This window comes from Electrona antarctica (genome assembly GCF_951216825.1).
Source record: "Electrona antarctica genome assembly, chromosome: 20".
Classification (NCBI taxonomy): Eukaryota; Metazoa; Chordata; class Actinopteri; order Myctophiformes; family Myctophidae; genus Electrona; species Electrona antarctica.
This window is the reverse complement of record NC_136801.1, coordinates 4,524,454-4,551,440: the sequence shown is the minus strand read 5'-3', so window position 1 is coordinate 4,551,440 and position 26,987 is coordinate 4,524,454. Positions and strand designations below refer to the sequence as shown.

General features: G+C 42.7%; 2 protein-coding genes across 5 annotated transcripts; one reads left to right on the top strand and one right to left on the bottom strand.

Annotated features, from left to right (window-relative positions):
- Positions 1–851: 851 nt before the first annotated feature.
- Positions 852–17,160, bottom strand: cdk8 (cyclin dependent kinase 8). Its single transcript, XM_079490249.1, has 13 exons — positions 16,632–17,160; positions 13,890–13,965; positions 12,636–12,746; positions 11,123–11,263; positions 10,212–10,269; positions 9,986–10,117; positions 9,515–9,658; positions 6,310–6,379; positions 5,763–5,835; positions 5,422–5,519; positions 4,773–4,860; positions 4,489–4,647; positions 852–2,221 (listed from the first exon to the last, which is right to left on the bottom strand). The coding sequence occupies exons 1-13, from the start codon at positions 16,757–16,759 to the stop codon at positions 2,096–2,098; spliced, it is 1,404 nt and encodes a 467-aa protein (XP_079346375.1). The 5' UTR covers positions 16,760–17,160; the 3' UTR covers positions 852–2,095.
- On the top strand, positions 16,475–23,662 carry rnf6 (ring finger protein (C3H2C3 type) 6). Of its 4 annotated transcripts, none has more exons than XM_079490248.1 (4): positions 16,475–16,550; positions 19,214–19,369; positions 19,995–20,159; positions 20,509–23,662. In XM_079490248.1, the coding sequence occupies exons 2-4, from the start codon at positions 19,222–19,224 to the stop codon at positions 22,401–22,403; spliced, it is 2,208 nt and encodes a 735-aa protein (XP_079346374.1). In that variant the 5' UTR covers positions 16,475–16,550; positions 19,214–19,221; the 3' UTR covers positions 22,404–23,662. The 4 variants fall into 4 exon arrangements, with proteins under 4 accessions (XP_079346374.1, XP_079346371.1, XP_079346373.1 ...); XM_079490245.1 differs by lacking the exon at positions 16,475–16,550 and adding an exon at positions 17,605–17,763; XM_079490247.1 differs by lacking the exon at positions 16,475–16,550 and adding an exon at positions 17,787–17,847.
- The last annotated feature ends 3,325 nt before the right edge of the window (positions 23,663–26,987 follow it).

The window sequence follows — 26,987 nt, the reverse complement described above, 5'->3', positions numbered from 1 at the left end:
TCATTTAGCTGGGTACCCCCTGGAACTCGCTCAAGGACCCCTGGGGGTCCCTGGACAGCACTTTGGGAACCACTGGTGTAGGAGATGAATGAAAATGTTCTGAGAGTGAACTGGTATGCAGAGCAGAGGTGTTCATAGAAGGAAAGTGATATAATTGAACCCATGAGTAAAGAGTGAATAGCTTTATCATTAAAGATTAATTGTAGTTCCTTTTGTGGATATGCTACACATTTATTGTAGATGTGAAATTTGCCAATTCATTTGTGTGATGATGTTTCTATAAAAATGTTTGGTTTCACCTGATGAAGAGTCTCGGCTCAAAACGTCATCAATAATTGACATTGGAGCAGATGAGTGATTTTTTTCCTTCTTTTTATAAAAATATTTGGACCTTTTTATTTTTGTCTAACAGCACTTTGAATAAAAATCTAAAATAATTATGATCAGGTGATTATGTAGCCTAATAATTGTGACAGGTACGTATCGTGAGTAGTGATGCACCGAATATTCGGCTGCAGAAAATATTCGGCAGAAAATGGCTAAAAATGTTCTGCCTATTCGGTTTCGGCCCTCAAAAGAGCTGAATAAATGTTTTATGGACCCATAATAGTGATTATTATTTAAGTTAAGTTTCGCCATAACCATTTATTTTGCCATAAATCAGGTAGCTTTAAGGTACGGCCATGACAGCAATGGTAGGAAAAAAGATATATAATATTAATCATATTCGGATATTCGGTTTTCGGCCAACTGTTTCCTATATTCTGTATTCGGCCAAGAATTTCCCTTTCGGTGCATCCCTAATCGTGAGTATGCACTTGCACTGGCAGAAACATACACACAGTAAAATAGCATGTCAATGCTTCCACTTTTATTGTCCGGTTACTTGCTTCATGTAAAATATTTCAATACAATACAGTACAATGCATGTCCCACCTGTGTCGTCCTCCACACAATTGGTTGGTTCTATCACAAAGTTCTAAGGCTTAGCCCACAGCATAAAACAGCTGATCTGTCAGCCAATGGAAGCTGCTCTGCAACTCTTGCCATGAAAACAAAACCATTAAAACGGATTAAATTATAAACTACTAAAATCTTTTTTTTTTCCTGTAATTTTTTTTCTTCTTTCTTCCTTGAAGAAAACCCTCAATATCACTGTTGCGGGGGGCAGGGCTCCACATCCTCCCAGCATGCTTTGCAGCAGCTCAGTTCGGTCCACAGGCCGAGGCCCTTGCAATGGCCACGCACACACGCACATACACACACACACACACGCACGCGCACACACACAGACACAGACACACACAAACGGACAAGAGGACAGACGGACAGGGACTCTCCGTCAATGCTGGCAGTCACATAGCAGCTTTTTTTGTCTCATCCAAGCTTGAAGGGGAGATGGGGGTGGGGTTCTGGAGGCGGAGTGGTGGATGATGGCAGGGGGCGTGGTAGTGACAGAAGGAACAGATCGACAAGGGTTTCCTCCTAATCATCAAGATTCTTGTGTTTTGCTCGTTTTGGCATGGCCGAGTCACAGAAACCATCCGGGTTCTCTTTTTTTATGCTCACAAACTCACGGCAACGATGATTTGAATATAACAAATTAATTGGGAAGGTGGCAGCAGTATCAGTTCTGCTCAAGGCTCATACATAGTCTGGCTTTTCGGTGGTGAGGTGACCACCGAACTACAACATGACGTCACAAGCCACGGTGAAGAGCAAACCACCGCCACCGCTCCAGCCCTTCTCTCTGTTTTTACTCACCACCGCTCAACGTTATTTCAGCTCCGGTGGTCACCTCACCACCGAAAATCCAGACTATGAATAGGCCTTCAGTCTCCCGCCTCACGCTCCACTAGTGAAGGTTTTGCTGTTTACCAGTGATTCTATGCTGGGGGGGTTATAAGTTTGTAGGTTGTTGTGTGACCTAGTAGACTTGCAGGGAAGAGGCCCTGTATGGTGGTGGTGGTGGTGGTGGTGGTGGTGGGGGAACAGGGGGACTGTTGCCATGGACATCCCCATATCCCTCAGTACATTCTCCCAGGCGGGCACAGTGAGGGTGAAGGGGTAGTAGCGTGTCAAGGGAGGGAGGGGGTCAGTAGCGGTGGGTCTGGTGGGAGTACTGCGGTGGCTGCTGGGAGGTAGAGGAGTATCCCATGCTGCTCTGGGGCAGTGACGTGCTTGGTCCCGGGTTCTGGTAGGCAGCATGTGGATTGGAACGCTGCGGAGGAGGAGAGCGGAAAAATACATCAAGAATCTATTCCTGACGTACCTGGTGACATTAGCCACAGGTATATTGGATGCATGGTTTTTTTAACAGATTTAACAGTTTCACATTTTGACCCAATTCCAGCCGCAGGGTGGACTCAATCCATGACACTCGCAACTTAAGCCCTGTTATTTTCTGTGGGGGCTGATGGAACATCCCCACATAATGGATTCCTATGGGATGGTGTAATGCAATACAATCGCCTCTGTTTTTCAAGCGGTTTGTCGCGGACCGATCATTCCGACATTAGGATACTCGTGTGCGCTAACAGTACACATTGACTGCATAATAACCCAACATACACAACATTTATTCCATTGTCTTTCCCTGCATAATATGCTAAACCCGCTATTTGTTTTATGCGCTTAATTCGCCATTGTTACTTGTTAGATGATTATTCTAAAAATCCGGCTTTGTCACAGACATTGTAACAAGGTGGACCCTCTTGTAAACAAGTGTAATGCTTAATTGGGTCGTCCACTCACAGTTAACAGTCTTTGTATTGAATTTGTGCTTGAAATCTACTGTAATTCTGCAAACTGTTAATAAATATTTCAATCAATCAATCAGGTGGACGCGTTATGATGACGTCGTAACCGAAAATCGACCTATAAACCGGCTTGCAAGGGCTCCTCCAATGCAAGTGAATGAGGGCGCAAGGGTACAATCTTGGCTTGCTAGCGTCTTTGTTGTTGATCGCGTTGAGGAAGTGGGTTATGTGTCGCGTGGGGAACAAACGATTGGACTATTTTCAGCCGGATTTCCATCATAAGGAGGTAGAATCACGACGCTTTGACGCCTCAAAGGTAACTTTAAACACCGGCAGTCAACGTAATGCGTTATTATATGAATTAAAGCTTAAAGGGAAACTTAAATATATGTTAATGACGTTTAGAAGATTTAGAACACTTTCCTGGGGGTCTTTATGTGTGTAATATGTGGCTTTAGATATTTTAGATTTTAGCAGTAAGCCCAGTGTCTCTGATGTCATGGACACTGGGCTGACTTACTTCCTGGACTACATGTTGTCTCAGTAAGACAGCCCTCCCCCTATCCACAAGGAAGAGCAGTGCACCAAAGCATTATGGGAATTGTATTCCAGGAAGGAAGTGAGCCCAGTGTCGATGACATCAGACACACTGGGCTCACTGCTAAAATCTAAAATATCTAAAACCACATATTACACACATAAAAAGACTCCCAGGAAAGTGTTCTTAATCTTCTTAACGACATTAACATATGTTTTTTTGCAAAAAGGGTGAAGTGTCCCTTTAAGGCACATGTGTATGGAATGGAGCGAGGTACAATATTGGGTGATTCTTCAAAGGTTAGTGAAAAACACCAGCAGTCAAATGAAAAGGGGGTTAAAGATGAATTAATTAAGCAGTCAATCAAGGTATGAGATTTAGGATTACAATTAGGAAAAGATTCAGGTTGGGTTTAGGATTAGGTAGGATTAGACCAGAGACATGAAAAGGTAGACGCCTCCTTCGGCTCTGGGGCGTGTATGTATATCTCCAGAGGAGGCAAGCTTTTGCGGAAGCATAGCGTTAGCTTGCCAAGCTTCCACATGCGTAAAGGAAGGGGACATTCGGTAAATGGTAAATGGTGCATTAATATAGCGCCTTTATCCAAGGCGTTTTACATAGATTGTGCATTACATTCACCCATTCACACACACATTCATACACCGATGGCGTCGGAAACCATGCAAGGCACCAACCAGCACATCGGGAGCAATTAGGGGTTCAGTGTCTTGCTCAAGGACACTTCGACACTAACTCTGGGGGAGCCCGGGTTCGAACTGGCAACCTTGCGGTTACCATCAAGCCACCCTACCCCTGAGCTCATTTGGATTGAATTCCAAAATGGGTCACGGAAAAGACTGTGATTGGCCAGTAGTCAATTGAGTGGCAGCAACGGAGCATGCCTTCCGCACTTCCGCTTGACTTCCGCCTAATGCTGGAGACACATGGCTCCAACGAACTGCAGCGGCCAATGAGGCATCTATTTTTTTTTAAAAATATCTATGGATCAGACAGCTAGAGTTTGGGTTAGTCTACTCCCTATTCTAGCTGTGTGTCGAGGTCACAACGGAAAAATAGCAGATGTACAAGCTCAGAACGCGCCGCAAAAATCGGCAAATGTTCGGCTATTTTCATTATCGTCCTAAAAAGTATAGAAATAGAAATGTGTGTGTGTTTGTATGGGAATCACACCTGGTAGTCTGAGGTCATAATGAGGCCACCTGAGGTAGTGGTGGGCGGGACCACTCGCACTTTCTTCAGAGGCGGACCCTGGGCGTGACTGTTGTCAGGGTTACCGGTATGCCCCGCCCCATTGGTGTGGTTGTTCGCCTGTTGCTGCTGCTGGTTTTTCTACAAGCAACCGGAAAAAAGCCTTCATCAACTGTACACAACTGAATACTAGAAATAACACCAGGATTCCATGTACTATTTGTGATATTGTTGCGTTTTAAGTTAGTAAGTAAATGGGTACATACATTTCTTACTTTCTCGGCCTTATCTTCTGGCTCCTCTTCTGTAAGGAATTCTCTCTTGGGGTAGGGGATCTGGCAGCCTGCAAAAACACTGTCGACAAAGAGGATTGACTCAACTTCAATCATTTATTCCCATGACTCTGGGCTAATTAGGCCTTGAGAATGGACCAACATGCTAGAGCACCATGGGTCATGTGAACCAAGCTAAGCAGGAGCATAAGGTGGTCTCGCGTGTGTACTTGTATTACCAGTAAGACGCCTTAATTTATAGGCGAAGGGCGACCGAAGGAGCACCTGGACATGTAAATTGGTGCGCACGCGGATGTAACTAAGAGTTTCGACGAGTTAGCTATATTTTAAATACAGAGATTTAGAAGGAATAAGCAAAATCGATCGACAGTTTCTGGAGTGGGCGGTGGCTTACAGGCTTCTGCCGGCGTGTGTGTGTAGTCTGGAGTGGGTGGTGGCTTTTTTGTGTGTGTAGAGCGTTGCTGCACGTTTGCATACTAAGAGTGACCGGACCTTTGGTCGCAACTATACTTGTGAGGGCCAAATGTCCCCATTGAGAAAATGTGGAACATTTTCCTGGTCCTCACAAGAGAAATGGTTGTTTTATTTATTTTATTTTGTTTACAATTAGCGGTGCACTTACTCAGAGGTGGGCAGGGGTTCCTCCAGGAAGTAAGGATCCTGCATCGCCTGCTCAGATGTGATCCTACGGATGGGGTCCATTGTCAGCAGCTTCTGAAGCTTTGAAAAGGTTCAAACAAACGTTAGACAGCAACACACGCACGCCATGGCTAGAAGAAACCATCAAATACAATCCGGAGGGGAACTGCAGGCTTTGACCTTTTCCGACATGTCAAGAGGGAAAGCAACTACAGCAAGTTTGATTCACGACATGCAATTTCACCAGTCATTGTAATTTGCGTGAATGGAGTTTTCATGTCATGGCTCTATTACTGTAGACAATGACAAGTCCTGAATGCTCACCAAGTGGAATGCTTTGCTGTCGGGTTTGACTTTGTGTTTTTCCATGTACTTTATAAGGCTGCAGTTTGTGTATCTAACAGAGAGGAGCACACAGTTAGTTACACACATCATACATTAACATGTCTTCTGTTGAAAAAAACTTTTTTTTAACCCATTTTGGGTGGGAACCCCTTTTGGTGTTTTAAGCATTATGTTACGCTTTAGCTATTGAAAAATAGCAGATCTACAAGCTTGTAGGTCTGCTATTTTTGAAAAATCGTGAAAATGTGCCTCAAATCTTTGAATATATATTATTACAGAGTGAACATTTTAACTCAAATCTTTGCTTCTGTGGGGGTCCCTGGAACAACATATTTTTAGATGTGGGGGCGGAGGCATATTACATATAATTGTTGGGGTCCTTGACATGAAATATTGAGCACCACTGATATAGAAACATGAAGGATTTCAGAAAACTGTCATGATTTAGAAGACTTTTTGAAATGTCAACGTCAGGCCTAAATGGGTTTTTAAACAAGCACAACACAAAAGCACAGTCAAGACTCACGTGTTCCTTCTGAAGTCTTTCATCAGGGTGGAGTGCTCTGGCATCTTCTTGATGTCCTCCCAGTCTTTTTCTATCACAATCAAAGAAAGGACAGTCACGGCATTACCTCTTTGTTGTACAACCACATTGCTTGCCCAAAAAGCTTTGCTGATTTTTTATTTATTAGGCTTTATACATGTATGAATGAACTCCAAAACTCCTTAAAACTGAGCTCCCTGCCATCCTTCGGTCAGTTCAAAGGAATGCTCCAGAATATTTCTCACAGTGATTGCTCCTGCTTCAATTGATCTATTTTACTGATGGTTGTTTGATTGATTGATTGAAGAATTTATTAACAGTTTGCAGAATTACAGTACATTTCAAGCACAAACTCAATACAAAGGCTGTTAACTGTGAGTGGACGACCCAATTAAGCATTACACTTGTTTCCAATAGGGTCCACCATGTTCAAATCATCAAAACATTTAGAGACGTACAAATAGACACTTCTATAGACAGAACAGGAATTCATCATAAGAAAGAAATATATACACTGAGGGGAAAAGGGGGGGGGGGCGGTGGGGGGGGATTCAGATTTTACGGGGGCCAGTTTCGAATTGCAGCCATCCGTAGGTGCCCTTTGAGAGCGGTTTTGAAGGAGTCAAGGGATTCGCATGTCTTAATGACAGTTGGTAGGGCGTTCCACATTTTGGTGGCATAGGAGCGAAAAGAATTTAGTCCCTTGTTCTGTATAAAGTTCCTTGGTGAAGACCGTATAGGTCGAAACATGTCGGTTCAATAAAGGTTTCCTCCTTTTAACATAGAGTGTGCTCGGATCTCCTCTTTGTTCTATATCGATGCGTTATCCCGATTGATCCCAGGAGCACCTTTTTACTATTTTTACATTTTTTTATACCTGCACACCTCCTGAGCACCTGGTTGCTTCCTTGCCTCTTCCTTGGTAATTTACCCTGATTTATAATGTTGTTTGATGTATTGTTTTGTGACTGTATTTTATGTATTGTAACCTCGGCTACGCAAATAAAGGTGAGAAAGAATGTATGACTTTACTTTCACGTGATGAACTGTTTATATGGATTTATGACTCATTCTTTCTCATTCCTTTTTAATACAAAATGTGACATCATTTTGCAAGATGTTTCCTAATCCCAGCTAATAACCATGTCACACTTAACCACTTAAACCCGATCCTCAGGGGCGCCCCCCGCTGGCCTAATGGTCCAAGCGCACGCCACATATAGACCCATTCAGAAACGGGTCTCATGGTCGCAGCTTACGTATTTCCTGTAGGGGGAGCAGACATAGCTGCGGTGTAAACCCGCACCTCTTCTACTACAGTGAATGGAAAAGTGACTGATGTTAGTCTGCCTCAAACGTTACTCTTTTACCTGCTTTTTACTAACACTAACTTTATAAAGATGCCCAGGACATCGATGAACCTGTGTAGTTTATGGCTGCTCCAACAGTGGTGGCAACATTCAACTTTGGAGAGAAACGGAATGTCAAATACATCGCACCGCGGCGTCTGAGACAGACGCTTTCCCTGTTTTTACTACCCCGTTTCACACGCTTCCCCGTTTTACTACCCCGTTTCGCACCAGTGAGGGGAAGGAGGGGCTAGCCTACACCGGGCCCGCCGCAGTCAGCACACACAGAAGTCAAGGCAGACGGCTGTGGAACGTGAAGCACAACTAAATGGAGCTGTGCTTATGACAGAAACAACACAAATAAAAATGTCGGCGAAAACATAAGCCCAACACGAGGATAAAGGAAACATTCAGTCACAATGTCCAGTTTGCTAATTCACAACGATCAATATAATTGAAATAATAGCCTTTCCATAGGAGTATCTTTTTATATTTTTCCAAAAAGAACATATGGGAAATGTACACTAACTCATTTACCTCAGAGAATGTTTTCATTCTGGAGAAAACCATAAAATGATCTATGGTCTAAACTCATGGAATAAATGGATGGTCAAATGTAGGAGTTTTGACGATAACTACGTGTAACTAGGCCGTCGCCTTGCCCCCCGCCCTCCCTCCTCCTACTGGTGCGAAACGGGGTAGTAAAAACGGGGAAGCGGTGCGATGTATTTGACATTCCGTTTCTCTCCAAAGTTGAATGTTGCCACCACTGTTGGAGCAGCCATAAACTACACAGGTTCATCGATGTCCTGGGCATCTTAAAAGCAGGTAAAAGAGTAACGTTTGAGGCAGACTAACATCTTTCACTTTTCCATTCAATGTAGTAGAAGAGGTGCGGTGTTACACCGCAGCTATGTCGGCTCCGCCTACAGGAAATACGTAAACTGCGACCATGAGACCCGTTTCGGTCTATACTAGGCTCTGGCCTGACTCTGTTCCGAGTCCCATCCCTGACGACCTTTGCTGCATGTCTCTCCCCCCCTCTCACTCCCTCTTTCCTGTTCGTCTTCACTGTAACTATTAATAAAAGGCACAAAAGCCCAAAAACAAAGAAAAGAAACGCCTATCCTCAGTTGACCGTATTCCCATGGGCTATACTAAATATGCGCTCACAACATCCCACATTGTGAGCTTGTAGATCTGCTCTTTTCAGAATGTTCCCCACAGAACAGGATTTGAGTGGATAACTCTGTATTCAAGTATTTAAAGTGTAGCCCTAACATAAAGCAGACATACATGCATTTACAAAATAATAATTATCACTTTTACTTTCAAGTAAAAAAATTAAATGGACAGAAATATACAGTATATCTAGCATGTTTTAAAGGACCACTTCACCACTTTTTATCACTCACTCACTCACTAATAATCATGATAAAATGGCACGATTTTTTTCTACTCAGTTTGTGTCTCATAGGAGGGCTGTGGGCAGTTTACAAACCGTCTTCCAGTGACATCATCATTAGGCAGATTATTTTTACAAAAATGTTTAGATTTTCATTATCGTGAGAACGATGGCTTCCATTTTCGCATTGCAACTGTTCACGACTAGAAAGCCTGCAGCTTTTATTAGCTTGTATTCCCCATCGATGATGTCACTGGAAGACGGTTTCTGAACTGCCCACAGCCCTCCTATGAGACACAGACCGAGTAGAAAAGAAATGCGCCATTTTTTCATGATTATTAGTGAGGACCTATTATATGAAGATAGGTTGAAAAGTGGTGAAGTGGTCCTTTAAGCATATTTTGACCCGGATACGGCAGCATTGGAGTCTCACCGGCAGGGAAGCCCATGACATTGAAGATACGGTCCAGTTGGTCGTGATGATACGGGTTGCTGGTTTTGATGTCCTCCTGGCGACAGTGGAAAATGGGCTCAGACGTCAACAACTCGGCAAAGATGCAGCCGATGGCCCAGATGTCTGTGAGAAGCAGATGTTAAATGTAAAATCTGACACATTCATTCCAACACAAATTGCTGCATATAAATAACCCATTTTGGGACGGGAACCCCTTTTGGTGTTAGCATTATGTTATGCTTTAGCTATTGAAAAATAGCAGATCTACAAGCTCATAGCGCGCCACCGAGTGGCGCGCTACGAGCTTGTAGGTCTGCTATTTTTGAAAAATCGAAGAACGACTGACATAGAAACATAGCTTTTTCAGAAAACTGTCAGGATGTAGAAGACATTTTTAGAATCTGATCTCAGGTCAAAATGGGATAAAAGCATTCATCCACAGGTTCGCACCGATAGCTTTAGTGTAGTGCCGGGCCCCCAGCAGCAGCTCGGGTGCTCGGTACCAGAACGTGACCACCACAGGGTCCAGATCGGCTAAAGGCTTCAGTGGTGAATTGAAGAGACGTGCAAAGCCCATGTCCGCTGTAGTGAAAAGAAAAAGAAAACGTTCATGAATCGTTACATTTTGAACAGTCAAACATTATAAAATAAATAAAATAAAAGGTGTTACGCTTACCAATCTTTACTCTCCCCCTTTCTGGCCCCTCTCCCATCACCAGAATGTTAGCTGGTTTCTGTCAGAGTGAGAAATAGTCATAAAACATGCTTGCATGAAACCTTCCACATAACTACCGACAAGAACAAAAGTGAGTTTTCTGCAGTGTTGAAGTATACATAACATGTACTATTGAATGAGTGATTTGGCATCAAATAGAGCCTAGAGCCAAATAGAACCCTACAGTCATGCCCTCTAGTGGACCAGATTTGTCAGTACATCGTACAAGGAGCATGGTTTTTCAATTTCATCCATCCATCTCTATCAGTGGACCTAAATGGCAGTTTGACAATTTAGTATTCCAAACGGAAATTAGTTTTAAATCGTATGGATGATTGGGAGTCTTGGGACCATTATGAAGATCATTTCAACACATGAAAAACAATTGCATGATTCAGATCAGTCAAGTTAATGCGGCATGTTCATATAAGAAAATATTTTCTGAAATTAATGTGACGGTTCCTGACAAAAACTAGTCGCCAAGACATCCAGAGTACAATAGCATGAAATGTAAAAAAAAAGATTAATCAATAGTATTATTGATTAATTATTAGAGATGTCCCGATACTGTATCGGGAAAAGTATCGGATCGGCCTTTATTTGTCGTATCGGTGAATATGCCAGTCTAACCACCGATCCGACACATGTGGAGTTTGCTTTGGAGTTGCCCAAACTGTGCACATTTGAGTGAGGAGTCTGCTATAAACACAACACGAGATATATAGCCGATTGCTATAAACACAACATGAGATCACGACACTGGTATCGGTATTCGGCTAACACACACATTGAGGTATCGGATCGGAAGCGAAAAAAGTCGGGACATCCCTATTAATTATATATTAGCCCTCCCCCACCCCTAATCCTCTTACAAGGTCTCGGTGGAGGACCCAGTTGGCGTGGAGGTAATGGATGCCATCCAGGATCTGATACAACAAGGACTTCACCATTCCTCTTGGCAACTGCAACGGCTTCTTGTTGGCCTTTGAAGCTCTGTGGAACTTAATAATGTGCTATGGAAGGAAGACAATATTCATCAAGGTGTTATCAGGCAGCGTATTACTACCGTATATAATATTATTTTTTGTTTCTTTTATGGCTTCTTGTCATGTGAAATAAAAATGTTACGTCGTAGTTTTGTTGTTGTTTGTTGTTCTGGATGCTAATTCACATGAACATGTTTGCATGTATTCTGTGTAATGTGTCCGTCACATTTTATTTATTATGTTTATTGTCCTCTCAGAGAAGTGATTATTTTCCTTGGAGCATCACCACCACTTTTGTAAAAGTCAATTTCTGCAATCAGTATGTTAGTTCATGTGAAACCATGATAGTACGTGGGTGTCAAACTGGTGGCCTGCCGAAGGTGTCCAACACAATGCCTGTGAGATGATTTTGTGAAGAAGGAAATTATTCACAACCGTGTATCTGTACGACAGCTGATTGTTCTCTCACTGCAGTCTTGCTGCATGTAGCTTTGTTGTGGGTACTTTTATTCATAAAAAGGGTGAAAACATCCAAATAGTATCATATTTTATTCTCCCATCACATTGTTCTTGTAACCCAGGGGTTCTCAACCCGTGGGTCGCGACCCCTCGGGGGGTCGCCAAATTATTTTAGGGGGTCCCCAAATTATTTTCAAAAAAAAAAAAGAGCAGACCTACAAGCTCGTAGCGCGCCGCTATGAGCTTGTAGATCTGCTATTTTTCAATAGCTAAATTATAACAATGCTTAAAACACCAAAAGGGGTTCCCGCCCAAAATGGTTTAAGGTTATTGTAGCAGTCAATTTATATTGGGGGTCGGGAGGGGGCGGGGCGGGGGTCCCGAGACATTGCCAAAGCATTTTCGGGGGTCCCCGGCCAAAAACGTTGAGAACCCCTGTTGTAACCTATAACAGCTAATAGTCGACAACCATGCCATTCTATATTCAAATTCTGCTGTAACATCATGTCCTCCCCTTAGCTTCACCTTTGCAGCCTGTGTAAAGTTGGTCTCAACTCTCGATAAATAAATACACATTTTAAATAAATTATAACAGGGTGAAGGGACCATCTTCGAAGTTGAATTAAATATAAAGAACAATAAAAAATAAATGAGTGGCTAGTGTTTGTATAAGATGGAAATGTGTTTGAGGCATCTGGGTCTATAAATCAAGTTCATATCAGAAAAAAGAAATTGCCCAATTTGAGCAAATCTTAAGGATCAGCATCTAAATCCCCTTCCATCCATGTGTACTCAGGCTGAAGAGGTATTATATAAATTATAAAATATATCATATACAGTACAATACATCAGCTCATATAACTACTGCTATATTATGCAAACAATATAGAAATACATTTTGCAGTATTTGGAGGGGGGGGTTGGGGAGGTTGCATCTTACCCAGAGATCATGCTCAGCATAGTCAAACAGCAGCCAAACCTTACGGTCTGCATGCGACAGGAACACTTTCTGCAGTGAGATGACATTGGGGTGTTTCAGCTCCCGCAGTAGCTGCAATATACAAACACTGTCAGGTGAAGCAGTGAAATAGATACAAGGGGTTATCCTTCTGCTTGTTAAACGAGTGACTCCATTGAGAACAAATTACTAGCATACAAGTACAACTTCTTTTTCGTTGTGACATTCTGTACCAATTGCATGAAGGTGATTTTGGCGTTATATTAATTACTCAAGTATATCCATCCATCCTCAACCGCTTATCCGTACACGGATCGCGGGGGCAACAGTGATAGTTTTTGTGAAAACAACGTTTCTCGTTCTGTTTTGATAGCAATTATTGCCATGTAGTGTTTGTTCAATAACAGGGGTCCAGCTGTTTAGTAAACAGAAAATATTTTTTCAGGTGTGGTACACATTTTCGGCTAATCAGGAGAAGAGTACCCATTATCATCTTAGATTTATGCTAATTTATTCGTGTCATCACTTCCAATTTCAATTATTACGAAGATGTGACCAATACATCGAAACGTTGTCAATTTTTACTTGCACCCTGTGAATTAAAAAGGGCTTAAACTGTCTTGAGTTGCTCCAGTGCCTTCCTTCCTCTTTTTTTTCTCTTATTTAGCCTATGTGAGGTCTCTCTCCTGATTGGAAAGAATTGGTATGGAGAGACTCCTGTTACTGAAAGAACACTCGAATGTACTCGAACAGAATGTAGAGCTATTTAACATGCATCTCAACAAAAACATCACGTACCCTCTCACACCTGTGTGAAGTGAGGGGCGTTCTTATCGTACATCATCATGCCATAAAATAGACACTGTGCCCATTTGACTCAGACACTATGACGTAAAATTCACCATTCATTGTCAATGGGAATTTTATGTTTGTGTAGGACAAAAATCACACCTGTGTGAAGTGAGGGGCGCTTTTATCAGCATACATCATCATATATCACTTCACACCTGTGTGAAGTGAGGGGTGCTCTTATCAGCATACATCACCTCATTCCGGTCAGGCACAATTTGCGTCCTCACTTTTTATCCTCAATACGTACTTTGCTCAGCCAATCAAATCATCGCTATGGGGTGCTCAGCCAATCAAATCATCGCCATGGGGTACACACAAACACAAAGCTGGGCATTGTAGGGGTTAGCGCCCCTCAAAAAAAGACAGAACAAAAAGCGCACTTACTGCAATCTCTCTGCAGGCTGACATAGAGATACCAGTGCCTTCAATCTGCTTGAGGGCGTAGTCCTTATCATCCTTCCTACAGCCAGAGAGAGAGAGAGAGAGAGAGAGAGAGAGAGAGAGAGAGAGATGGAGTAACATCAACACCAGACCAGACTGCATGTCCCCTGAGACAGTCTACCCAGTAACATAAAGGGGAGGGAGGCACTTGGCAGCAGAGGCTGCGAGGAGGCCGAGTTGCATTACCTCCAGATTTGTGTAATCAAGCTCACCTCAGAGGCTCAAACACTGAACAAAAACATCTTTGAGCAATTTAGGGCTCTTAAGTGTGGTTCGGGCCGCCAGCATGTCCGGGCCACACTAATTGGCTCGGTATGGTCCTGTCTGCTCCAGCTGCCCTGGGGCCTGTTCCACGAAACTTGGATTAACTAATCCAGGATTTAGGACAAAACCAGGCTTTTTAAATCCTGGTCTTTACAGCCTGGTTTATTCTGTTCCACTAAAGCCAAGCGAGGCTTAGAATGGGCGGATTTATCGAGCCAGGATCATAAAGCCTGGCTGAATGCAGAGCCTGGCTTTTTGTTTCTAGACCCATTCGGTGGAACACAGATTTACTGATCCTTCTTCTTCATGGGGTATTATGGCAGTTTGCATCATTAATAGTTGCATTACTGCCCCCTTCTGTATATCTCAGTATCATTACTAATCTATTCAAGACTTACTGATACAAGGACTTAAGCTTCTAAAATAAATACTGCTGCTGTAATTAAAGAGAGAACATACTCTCAACAGTGGATAGACTGAATGATTACCCCAAAAATGTAGTTTACATTTTACCACTACTATTAACTTAAAACAGAATTCTTAATATTGTAAGCATAATGATATTGTCGCATTGTGATATTTGGCCATAACTCCCTCCTCTGAGGGAGCTACCTTTGGGGAAGGGGGTTGTTGTCCAGACAGGGGCCAGACTGGTGAACTGTGGGTCATGGGTTCAATAGTGGGTGAAACGTTACAATGGTAATATGTTGTAAAACAATGAGTAATGGTAATATTTTGTGGTTTTCACTTTTACAAAAAAAATATATAATATAATATAATATAATATAATATAATATAATATAATATAATATAATATAATATAATATAATATAATATAATATAATAATTCTTCTTAACCGTGCACTTGCACGACAGCAAACCTATTCTGGGGAACATTCACCAAAAGCAGCTGATCTACAAGCTCACAAGCTGTCATGATGTTGTGCAGCCTACTGTATATATTTGTTTTATTTTATTTTATATAGTGCTTAAATTAGTCCTTTAATGCAGACCGATAAAAATAAGGCAACATAAACCTATAATAATTGAATAAGTGTGGAAAACATCATTGGTTTGTAATCAGTTTGACTGCTTAATGAACAGTAAAGACATCAGGATTAGGTTAAACCTGGCTGTTAGCCTGGTCCGGAGCAGGCTAAATCCAAAGCATTAGTTTCCATGGTAACTAATGTAGCATCACTTTCATGAAACCGAATCAAGCCTCAACATATCCAGGTTAACTGGTTAAATTAATCTGGCAAGATTAACCAGCTTTCATGAAACCGGTTAATCGCTGATCCAGGATATATTAAGCCAGGATATCTGTTAAATCCCGGCTTAATCTCTAATCCAAGTTTCGTGGAACGGGCCCCTGGGCAGGCTCCCTCCGGCTTTGGTCCAGTCCAAATTTGGATGCTTAACTGGGTTGGGGATTAGACTTGGGTTAAAAATAAATTATTGATGTTTGATAGGTAGGCTAGGTACTAGGTAGACGGTGGGTTATTGTAAGGAAAAGGTATACCAAAGACCCAAAGAAAGACTCAACTCACTATGAATGCTTATTAAACATTCATAATCGCCTACTGAATAGGATTTGTGCTTCCAGTGAAAGCATCAAAGCATTAGCCTAACCTTAATTACAAAAAGAAAATTATAGCTAATTTAACCAATATTGAAATATCAAACAATCAAGTCTCATCGACTGAATTATTCCGCAATCAGCATCCATAGGGGAAAACACTTTAAAAACACATACTTGTTAGGCACTTGCTTTTGAGAGGGTACCACAGAAAGCCAAAAAGTCATGTTTAATGAAATGAATCATGGAACAATTAACCCTTTTAACAATCATTGCAAACCGTACCCATTGCAGCAAACTGTTAAAAGTATGCAATCAATCTTAACAAGTTCACACACAATTTGAAAATAAACACACAGCTAATTACTATTTCACCAAACAAACAGAATTTCCTCAGAAATCTGGGTGAAAGCTTTGATGAGCATTGTAGCTAACGAACAGCTACGTACTATTATATGCTTGTTTAAAATATATGCCACATGACAAATCACCCTGACCTGATAGTAGGCAGCACATTGTTAGATTGACACATCGATGCCTTTTCACAAGACACGACCCTTCATCATCGGAGCCAGAGCCACTACTGCAGTCAATCGACTGCTAGGACATGATCTGATCTGATGGAACCGTTCTAAAGCTTACACGCTGTTATTATAAAGCTGTATTTTCTGCCTTTATTATTTCCCCCACAAGCCTCTGTCACGCCTCCTCTGCATGCAAACTGCATTCACATTTCACATCCCAGCCTCGAGGAGACGAAGGTAAATACTACTGGGTTAACCAGCTCCTCGCTGTAGTTGAAGGCCTTGCTGCTGCTGCTCAGTGCTCAGACATCAACTCACCCATCTTTTCTCTTGGCTTTATAGACATGACCGTAGGTGCCTCTTCCTACTTTGCACCCTTCGTACTCAAACAGGTCCTCGACGCGTTCTCGTTCGCCGGTCAGCTTCACTTTAAAGTCATAGTCCATTTTCACTGTTGTTGTTGTTGTGGTGGTGAGGATTCTCCGCTGCTACTGTGTGTTGCTTGTTTAAAGCTCCGCTCGGGGGGCAGCTGGGGCTACTACTTCAACAAGCTCGATGGTTCAGTAATTCGGCTGCCTTTCTCGTCCCTGCGTGGTGATCCTGGCTTTAATTCAGCGGACACGTGTAGTGTTGTAGTTCAAACGACGTGTACCGCAGAGGATGCACCGTTGTGGACGATAAAAACGACTCTACGATGATTCCTTTCTCTTGTTGCTGCGTTTCTCAGCCGGTATCTCACCAGAGATTCACTCGGTAATATTACCGTATTCGCGCGCGGCACTGTCGCAAAATGTCGTGCGGGCTGCAGAGAATGAAAGAGCTGGCGAAATTGGAATTGGAAATTGGAACACAAACACACCATGTGGAATTTTACTTATACAATTTAAATAAAATGTCCAAGTTTATGAACGTTTTAAAAGTAAGATAATTAGGGAGGACTAAGGAGAGAAAACGTAACAAATACACAATCACACAAGACTCTTAATTAGCAATTTCGCAACAAACGAAATGAAATATTACGCTTTGTATTTATGGGAAATGAATGGAACAGCATAGCATATTGTGGTTGTGTTTAAGGCCCCAATACCACAACCACAACACAAAACTAGACATGGACAGCTACATTTCATCCAAAACAGTTAAACCGAAGAAACTCATACACTTGCCATATGAACTTCGTTTTGGACATAACAAAGGATTGAAAATCACTTATGAGAGCCCTTGAAATTGAAATTATTTTTTAAGGGTTGAGATGAACTTGAGAACCACTGAAATAAATCCCTCGTAGTCATAATAATCCATCTTTATTCCTTACGTTAAGGTAGGAACTCGTGTATGTTGTTTGGGTCTAGTCGAACTACACAGTGTTGCACCACTGGTCCCATCTTGGGGTTTGGAGATAGAAAGCAAAGAGAAAAGCAACCCGTCCATATTACAGCTGCTCTGTCAGGTACCAAATTACGTTATATTCACATTGTCAACTGCTTTACTTCGATGTAACCACACTAGGCTTGAGTGTTTATTTGCCTAAAAGGTAAACTGCGTGATACAACCGTGTGTGTGTGTCCATTTTACTGTCAAACTGACATGGCATTCATTGTGTCAGTGTGTTCACTGGGGGGCTAACGTATCGTTTATTCATCGCACGAGCGTTCCACAGGCACAAACGACGTCCCTTAAGCTGTGTGAAAACCCACGGCGACACTTATTTCAGTTGAACATTTTGTCAATTTTGTCGTGTAAACGAGATATAAAAGAAGCCCGCTGAGCTTGAGCACAACTTGACTGTCGTCAGTGTCATTAGCAAAGCCTAGCAGCAGCTGTGTATGCTAACGCTAGCAGACAGTCAAAGCAAAGTGCACGCGTCTTTTAAAGCCCCCCACGAAGCTTGAACGTAAACGTTCACGGTGGGGAATGAACGAGAACCTTTGCCTGACGCACGTTAACATTTAACAAACTTGTTGGCAGATTTAAATGGACATTATTCTTTTGTTTGTTCTTATCCCTTCTTCTTTCCCCCCCCTCCCGTCTGTGCTTCTTCCACGGGAGAAGACAAGACCCCCGTTTATTTGGTCATGTCCCTCCCCTGTCATGCGACGATTGGACGGTCGACGTGCCTGTCATGGTTTCTAGGCCGCTGATTGGTTCTTATCGCTAGCTAGGATGACAAACGTCATTTTGTAATTTGTTATGGCCTTCTGTGTGACGATACACTCGCTCGCTAACGTTTGTAGCTTGTAGGACTTCATTGTATACAGGGGATTGGGGAGAACGTATGGTGTCAACCGTTATTGACATATAAATATACATGCAACATATTGTTTTCAAGTTGCAACGTTTGCAGTAAGACTAACAAGGTTAGCAGTGCTCGCTAGGATTTTCTGTTATGTATAGGTTTTGCTCGACCTTTTTTTTTATTTTTATTTCGTCATACGAAAAGCCTATTTACAATCTTACTACACGCCGCGCTGCAACACATGTCAGCTTGTAGATCAGCTATTTTCGACACACGACTACATCGTACGACAGAGGTGCAAAATGGATGGCGTTGTCTGACTTGTCGTCATCATTGCTAGCTAGAGAACTGTCTCTCCACAGCTGAGACAGAACATGGTGGTGATGCAATTAGAAATAGAATTATGAGTTTTATTACATGATTGCTTGTTTATCCCTTGAATGACATGTAGAGAACATAAGGTGTGAAGTACATCTACAACTTGGAAAATGATAGGCAAATTAAAGACACATACACATGGGTTTTTATTTTGCACTGGTCCAGTATGTGACCTCGGACTTGACCTCAGATAATGCTAACTGCATTGCTGTAGTTTTGGGTGGGGGAGGTAACCTTCAGGTGATGTTCCAACCCTAGCTGACAGCTTCACCCTTGTGTCTGGCAGCGGTTTCCATGGTGATGGACCCTCCCGGCGGGAGAGACGAGCGGAGGAGGCAGGCGGAACGTCTTCGGCGGGAGGAGGCGTACTATCACTTCATTAATGAGCTCAGTGAAGAGGAGTATCGCCTGATGAGAGACAATAATCTGCTAGGCACTCCTGGTAAGGAGGAACGAATCCTGTATTTTATTATCTAATAGTCATTAAAGGACCGCTTCACCACTTTTCAACCTATCTTCATATACTAGGTCCTCACTAATAATCATGAAAAAATGGCGCACTTGGTCTGTGTCTCATAGGAGGGCTGTGGGCAGTTCAGAAACCGTCTTCCAGTGACATCATCGATGGGGAATACAAGCTAATAGAAACTGCAGGCTTTCTAGTCCTGAAAAGTTGCAATGCGAAAATGGAACCCATCGTTCTCACGATAATATAAATCAAAACACAATATAAAAATAAATCAAGTATCTGCCTAATGATGATGTCACTGGAAGACGGTTTCTAAACTGCCCACAGCCCTCCTATGAGACACAGACTGAGTATAGAAAATAATCGTGCCATTTTATCATGATTATTAGTGAGGACCTATTATATGAAGATAGGTTGAAAAGTGGTGAAGTGGTCCTTTAGTTTAAACTTGCTAATACAAACACACAGTAAACATATACGAGATTGTTATGTTATGTTTCTTAGCACCTTTGCCCTGTCGCTGGAGATCAGGTGGTTGGTTGGTACTTCCCTCTGACCCAGCACTCATATCGGAGCATAATGTCATGTTTCTTCACAGGGGAAGTTACGGCGGAGGAGCTCCGCCAGCGCCTCGATGGAGCAAAGGAGCGTGTGTCATCTCAGCCTCCTCCTGAGCCACACCCACCGACTACAGAGTCTGGCGAGCAGGAGGGCAGCAGCGCTGTGGGAGAGGAGAGGGGTGCTGGAGGTAGAAGTGGAGCAGGTAAGAAGGGGACATGTACTGCGTACTACTGGCTAGACTTGGCTGTCACACACACACACCGCCCGAGAACAGCAGGACAGACGGACGCTTTGGATATCATCTCCATAGCAATAGCACGCAGATTGACGCGTGCAATATTCTAATCCAGGTTGTGTTATTAGCACACCGCTTAGCAGAAACGGCGTACATAACCCAAAAGTCTGCATATAGTTTGGCTGCGCACATCGCCGGGTATGGACTAGTATATCTGAAATGATAAATGCATGTACCGAATCCGATTGAACGTTCATCAGAATAGTAGACATTTCATTTGGCTGCATTAATTCTAATCACATCATATTTGTTATAGGGGCCACTGAGCAAGGAGCAGAAACATCTAATGGTGATTCATTACTAGAGTGGCTCAACACCTTTCGACGCACTGGCAACGCCACTCGCAGTGGGCAGAGTGGCAACCAGACATGGCGTGCTGTCAGCCGCACCAACCCTAACAGTGGAGAGTTCCGCTTCAGCCTGGAGATCAATATTAACCACGAGCAGCCGGAGCCCGGGGAGCATAACGACAGCTCAGACCCTGCAGAGCTGCCGATGCCAGCCTCTAGTATGCCTCCAACCTCCATACGCACTGCTTCCTATTTCCCCACCCCCCACCCTTCAGCCTACACTCAACCAAGGCCAGCCCCTTACCCATCAACTCGTCCCAACCTCAGTAGGAGGGCCCAGACACGCCGCACACGCAGCAGTGCCAACGCCCCTCCCGTGAGCCCTCCACTAGCCCCCTCTGCACCAGTGGTCCCTCCTGCTGCTACTTTGAGGAGGACTGTGGCCTTGGAGTCTCCTCCACCTGCCTCTGCTCCTCTCGCTCCTCTCACTCCTCCTCTCGATCAAACTATGCCCATGCAGCATCAGGCAATGAATGCAGCATTAGAACACGGCCGTGATGAGGTGACTGCCTCTCTGGACTGTCCTCGCGTGTCGCATCCGTCTGAGCCCCAGACCCTAGCGGCGGAGCGCGAATCACGTAGCAGTAGGACTCGATCCCGAGGCCGACATATCCGCAGGGCTGGGGGTGGGGCTACGCCATCACTTGGCTACATTGTAGCTCATCGTAGCTCATCACGGCGCAGTCGACCACAGTTGCAAAGAACAGCTGCACCTAGTGTTGCAACTACGTCTAGCAGTGGTGTCGACGAATCTGGCGTCCACGTTGTTGTTGAGCCAGGCACTGGAACTAACTCTGTTCCCATGGAGACGGGGGAGGTTATGGCAGAGCCTGCCGCTCAAACGGAGCCGAGCACCGAGGCAGGAGAACCTGAGAGCGAGTCAACTGTGACTGGAGCAGGAAGCACAGGGGTGCGGCGCCACCCTACCATAATGTTGGACCTCCAAGTGAGAAGGATCCGACCAGGAGAAAACCGTGACCGGGATAGCATCGCCAGCAGAACACGTTCCCGTGCCAGAGTCGCTGAGAACACGGTTACCTTCGAAAGCGACAGCGGAGGATTCAGACGAACCATCTCACGGTCAGAGCGAGCTGGGATCCGCACTTACGTAAGCACCATCCGGATCCCACTGAGGCGCATCAGTGAAACGGGCCTGGGTGAGCCCAACTCCACTGCCCTGCGCTCCATCTTGCGCCAGATCATGACTGGTTTTGGAGAGCTCAGCACCCTTATGGAGACGGAAGCTGACTCTGAGATGGTCACACCCAACCCCACAGATGCCAGTGGCGGTAATGCTACCGGTCAGGCCTATCGCCTACATGGAAACGAGAATGTTGCTGGCCACAGAGATTCAAGTGAGATTGATCAGGAGAGGGTGGGACAGTTGGGCACTGAGGAAGGACAGGGGGGTCAGGCTAGGCTAGGAGTAGGAGCAGTGGGTCCCAATGACGGGCGGGCTACCAGCAGAGACACCAACAACCTGGTAGAGAACGGTACTCTGCCCATTTTGCGGCTGGCACACTTCTTCCTACTGAATGACGATGATGAGGAGGAGCACTCTCGCGGCCTGACCAAAGAGCAGATTGACAATCTGGCCACACGTACTTATGGCCAGGCCAGCCTGGAGGGTGAGGCAGGCCGCGCATGCAGTGTCTGTATCAATGAGTACGCCCAGGGCAACAAACTCCGCCGCCTGCCCTGTTCCCACGAGTTCCACATCCATTGCATTGACCGCTGGCTTTCTGAAAACAACACCTGCCCCATCTGCAGGCAACCGATCCTCGCAGTGCATCAAGACTGACCCTTGGCTAAGGCTTCACCCACAAAACCCACCCACGTTTGCTCCCTGCTGGCCGATCGGAGCATGCCCAACCGGGCCGTGCATGTACATAGCGCTGTCATGGTTTAATTGTATTCATTGAGGAAAATTCATAGCGTTAAAGCTGAAGGTAATGGAACCGGAAGTGGGGAGGGACCTATAATGTAAAGAAAGTTTATTTTTTTAGCCATTGTTTTCTTTTCTTCTCCTGTGACTTTCTCTCTGGCCTCTCCATCACAATGCTCCTGAGTGCTGCATCAATGGATAGCACTAATGCTGAACCAGCTCCTGTAGCCACTGCTAACTAGTCTCGGTTTTAACTCTTTAATGTCTGATGCCTCGTTATCACAAATGGACAACTTCAATTTTAGATTGGTTTGATTAGTTCATTGTTGTAAATGCATAACCAATGCTTGTGTTTGAGGGTTTTGAAGCAAGGATCTACTCTTTGTCCATAATAAACAGGAAGACTCGGCTACCATTGCAGTCTTCCATTTTAAAGCTCTGACATCCATGTTTACATTTGTTAGCTCTTCTCTATAGCTTTCTCATATTTTCAAATCCGTAACGGTCATCAACAGCAACGGAAAAAATAGCATCTAAGGCAACTGATAATCAATCAAGTCAGCGTAGTAATTTAGTCGCAAGCATTTGGTCTGTTGTGAGACAATGGTGTCCATAATAGCAGAGTTGCACAATAATGGGGTGAAAGGGCAGTATTGTGTTTGTAATGCTGCTTGTTGTTTATACCTTAAGTCCGCCATTAAAGTGTCCGTTTTTAGTCTATCTCAAAGTCCTTCATAAATGTGTTCTTGTTGATATGGAACACAGTTGTAATATGGAGTAAAGATTTGGCTCAAGTCTTCCACTTTGATGCCAACACATTGGCAGTTTGACAAGTTTATTGGGCCCAATGTTTTAGCCTTGCCTGCCAACATGCCTCCACCATTGCTGGGAACTTCACCAGGTCTCCCAGATGAAGTTTCATTCAGTTCTTGCCATACTGTACCGTTAATGAGCATTCGGCCTGAAGGAGAGAAGGATGACAGAATGACTGCTCTTTTTCTTTACTGTTTTATTTTGTTTCGTGAGTGTTACAAGCACTAATAATATACCACAGGTGTATTCATGGATCAGTGGTCGCTACACAGTCTCACCACCAGGGAAGGAGGTGCAACATCTTTTCAGGAGATAGTCACTGTGTCGGTGAAAAAAAACAACAAAATAAAACTTGCAATGGATCCCATGTAGTTATTATTTAGTCACAAGCTCTTAATACTTTTCAGTGTTTCAATATTTATAAAACTCAGACAGACTTCACTTGATGTGTGTACAACATATATAGTGAGGAAACAAGTTAATCTATTTTTCTTCCCATGTCACTAAATAGACTTGACACTTGATAGACTGTAAGTTTCACTTAATTTATTTTTTATTTATTTTATTCTCCAAAAGAGCTAAACTAATCTATCTACATTAAGATCAACATGTTGCGAAGTGATGCATTGTGACCTTTTATTTTCTCTCTGAACAATTGTTCTTTTGTTAGGTTAATACACAAATCTAAGTCCATAGAGATGGCTATTTTTGCTACTTTTGAGTGACACTAGTATGAAGTAGGGCATTCATCTACGAAGATACGTAAGTTGATAGATGGACATACAAAGTTTGTACCCGACAGCAACGAGATGGAAGAGGAGTACACAGGAGCTGCCACATCTTAGCGGTTACCATGCAAGTCTCACAACCAGGGGTGAGAATGTGTCAAGTGTGTGTGTGTGTGTGTGTGTGTATATATGGGTTTAGAGTGAGTGTCTTTTTTTTTGTGTTGAAGGAAATTACTACGCAGAATGTTACGTTAAGGTTCTTGAAAGCATCAGTTTGTTATCCACCAGAATTGGAGGGGGATGTGGTCACTCAATTCAGAAGTGAATATTTATTCTTTTCCTATTTAATAACTCAAAATGAACTTTTGACATATGAATATGTATTATGTTATGTGATGAGATAAAAAGTTAAGATGGTGTATAAGATGATGTCACTATGTAATGAACATGGGTTTTCTTCTCTGCTCCTTAACGATGGAATAAAGTGCAGCTTTGTAATGCATGGGGATCTTGTTTGTAGCATCTGTTTGCACACTTGTCATTTTTCAGTGTGCTTTCACGTGCATCTGTGGCACAAAGGATACGTTTTATTTTATACTGTGTGTAACAAAATATTGCACCAGCAATTCCTAACATTAAAAATTAGTATATTTCTTGCAAAAACGATTTGCAACAGCAACGCTAAACATTCAAAATAAGCAATTGCAGTAGCATCTACACAGTAATTTTGTAAACTAAGTTCACTTCAAGTAGGCTACACTGACAATACAATATTGTACAAGCAAGTGGTAGACTTGCTCACAAATTCAACGGCAAGTGGCAAGTTCTTCAAGATGAGAATGTCTGCCTTGACTCCTAGCCTATTTCTTTTAGCATAAACAATGTTTGAGTGCACTGAGCAGTTTCTCACTATCCACACTGGTGCAAAGAGAACAGGAATTTTGCAGCAGTGGTTTTCATGGTGGGAAGCCGTACTTGGTAACTTGTCTCCAGTACTGGAATAAGGTCTGGATGTGGGATAGTTTGCTCTGCATCCTCCAGGCTTTTCTTCCTGCCACCGTGCCACTGCTGCTTGGCTGTGCTTCCATACGTGGGGCCCTAACCTCGTTTCCACGGCAGAGAAATGTGGGGCCTTTTTTCCCCCTCACTGACACCCCCATCTTCTCCACCTCTTGGGTCAGTGCATCCTTTGCATGCTTGATGCACTTGTGAAGCATCTAAAATTACAATAAAAAAATAACCCTCTCAAACAATCATTTCCTCCATAGTATAGCTAGTGTTTGTTATTACTTATATAGGTTTGGTGTCATTTTGTTTTATTCTGTCCAATAGGGGACACTCTTTGTTCATTATTCGTCATGTCGTATGCTATTGCTATGCATGTATATGTAGATATCTTAATCTTTTTATGTTCAAACGTACACATTTGTACTTTGAAATGTGGGTCCAAGAGAGTGGCAAACTGGCAATACACATTTTGGATTATTCCTTTTGTTCTAACACAATAACCCTACAAACTAAATATATTGTATCAAACAAAGAATTGTCTTTCTAAAAATGTATGAGCTGATGAATTGTGCTATGTTTACAAAGTATTGAGGGTTTAAGTGGTGGTCTGATAATGCCCAATTACATTAATCCAACATATGAATATAGAAAAGATGTGTAAATAAAACAAAAACAAATACACAACACTGACGACAGTGCTGTCAAAGAAGTTATTAAACTAATAGGAAAGGTTTACTCTGCAACACATTTCTTATACAATATGTAGGCCTAGCTGTCACTGAAAAACATTGAAGATCCATGTTTTAAAGAATCTGATCATAATCTCTGACACAAACATTTAATCTGCATTAATTCCAGTCATGTCATGGCACCAAACGCACAGAAGAATGTGACACTGTCCTCTGGTCTGCCCTATTTTCCCATTTCCTTTTTTTAAGAAATCAAAAATGTATTGTTTTAATTATTTTATTTCTTCTGTATTGTCTATAAAACAGGCTATAATTCACAGATAAATTGCACTCATTGAGTGAACAAACTGGTTTTAAGAGCAAGACAGACCTCTAGTGGACAAAAGGAGAAAAGACATGAGAAAATATTAAAAGGGCAGCTATGTACAATTAAATAATACAATTATGAGAAGTCACTGATCACTGAGTCACTGATAATTTGTATTTCAGATTTTCTGTTATTTTGTGAATGTGGCCCTTAATGTGGCCCATAATAACTACAGCCTGAAGATGCCTACGTCAACAGAAAAACTCCAGGCCATTCCGTTTAAAATTATTTCTAAAATATGTCAGCCAACAGAGTCACCAGGATAATATGGCCCATATCCATATGTAGAGATATCATCTAAAAGGAAGCACGCACATCTCCAGAAATTCTACAGGTGCTGGACAAAAATATACCTACAATGAAAAGGAAGGGTTGTCCACACACACACTGTCTCTGCTCCCAGGAATGTTTTATTTAGTACAAAATACTAAATTATTCAAATTTATTTATTTATTGAAATTTATTGAAAAGATTTCCAGCACAGGATGAAATCCTCTACACCAGACTCATAGCAGACATAAATGCATATTCAAATTCACAAATACATACATATATACATTCATATATTTTTTTCTTCTTTTTTTACACTTAAAAAAAAGTTCATGTTCATGTTTTAAGAAAAAAACAAAGAGTGCGGACTCTTTGTTTTTTTGATTTTTTCTTCTATCTATACATAATACAGTTTCAAGTCCCGTATTTACCAGTTTATGACCTTACAAGTCACTAAAGCCAGCCCTATAGTTATACAAAATTGTACTAAATATTTTTTTCCTGGGAGCAGAGACATATCCATATGTAAACTGCTTTAAAACAGTTTTGATCTAACTATACCGTGGAACCATGCGCGCCTGCAGCAGCCAGCCATATGGCATAGACAGATAGGCGGGGGCGCGCA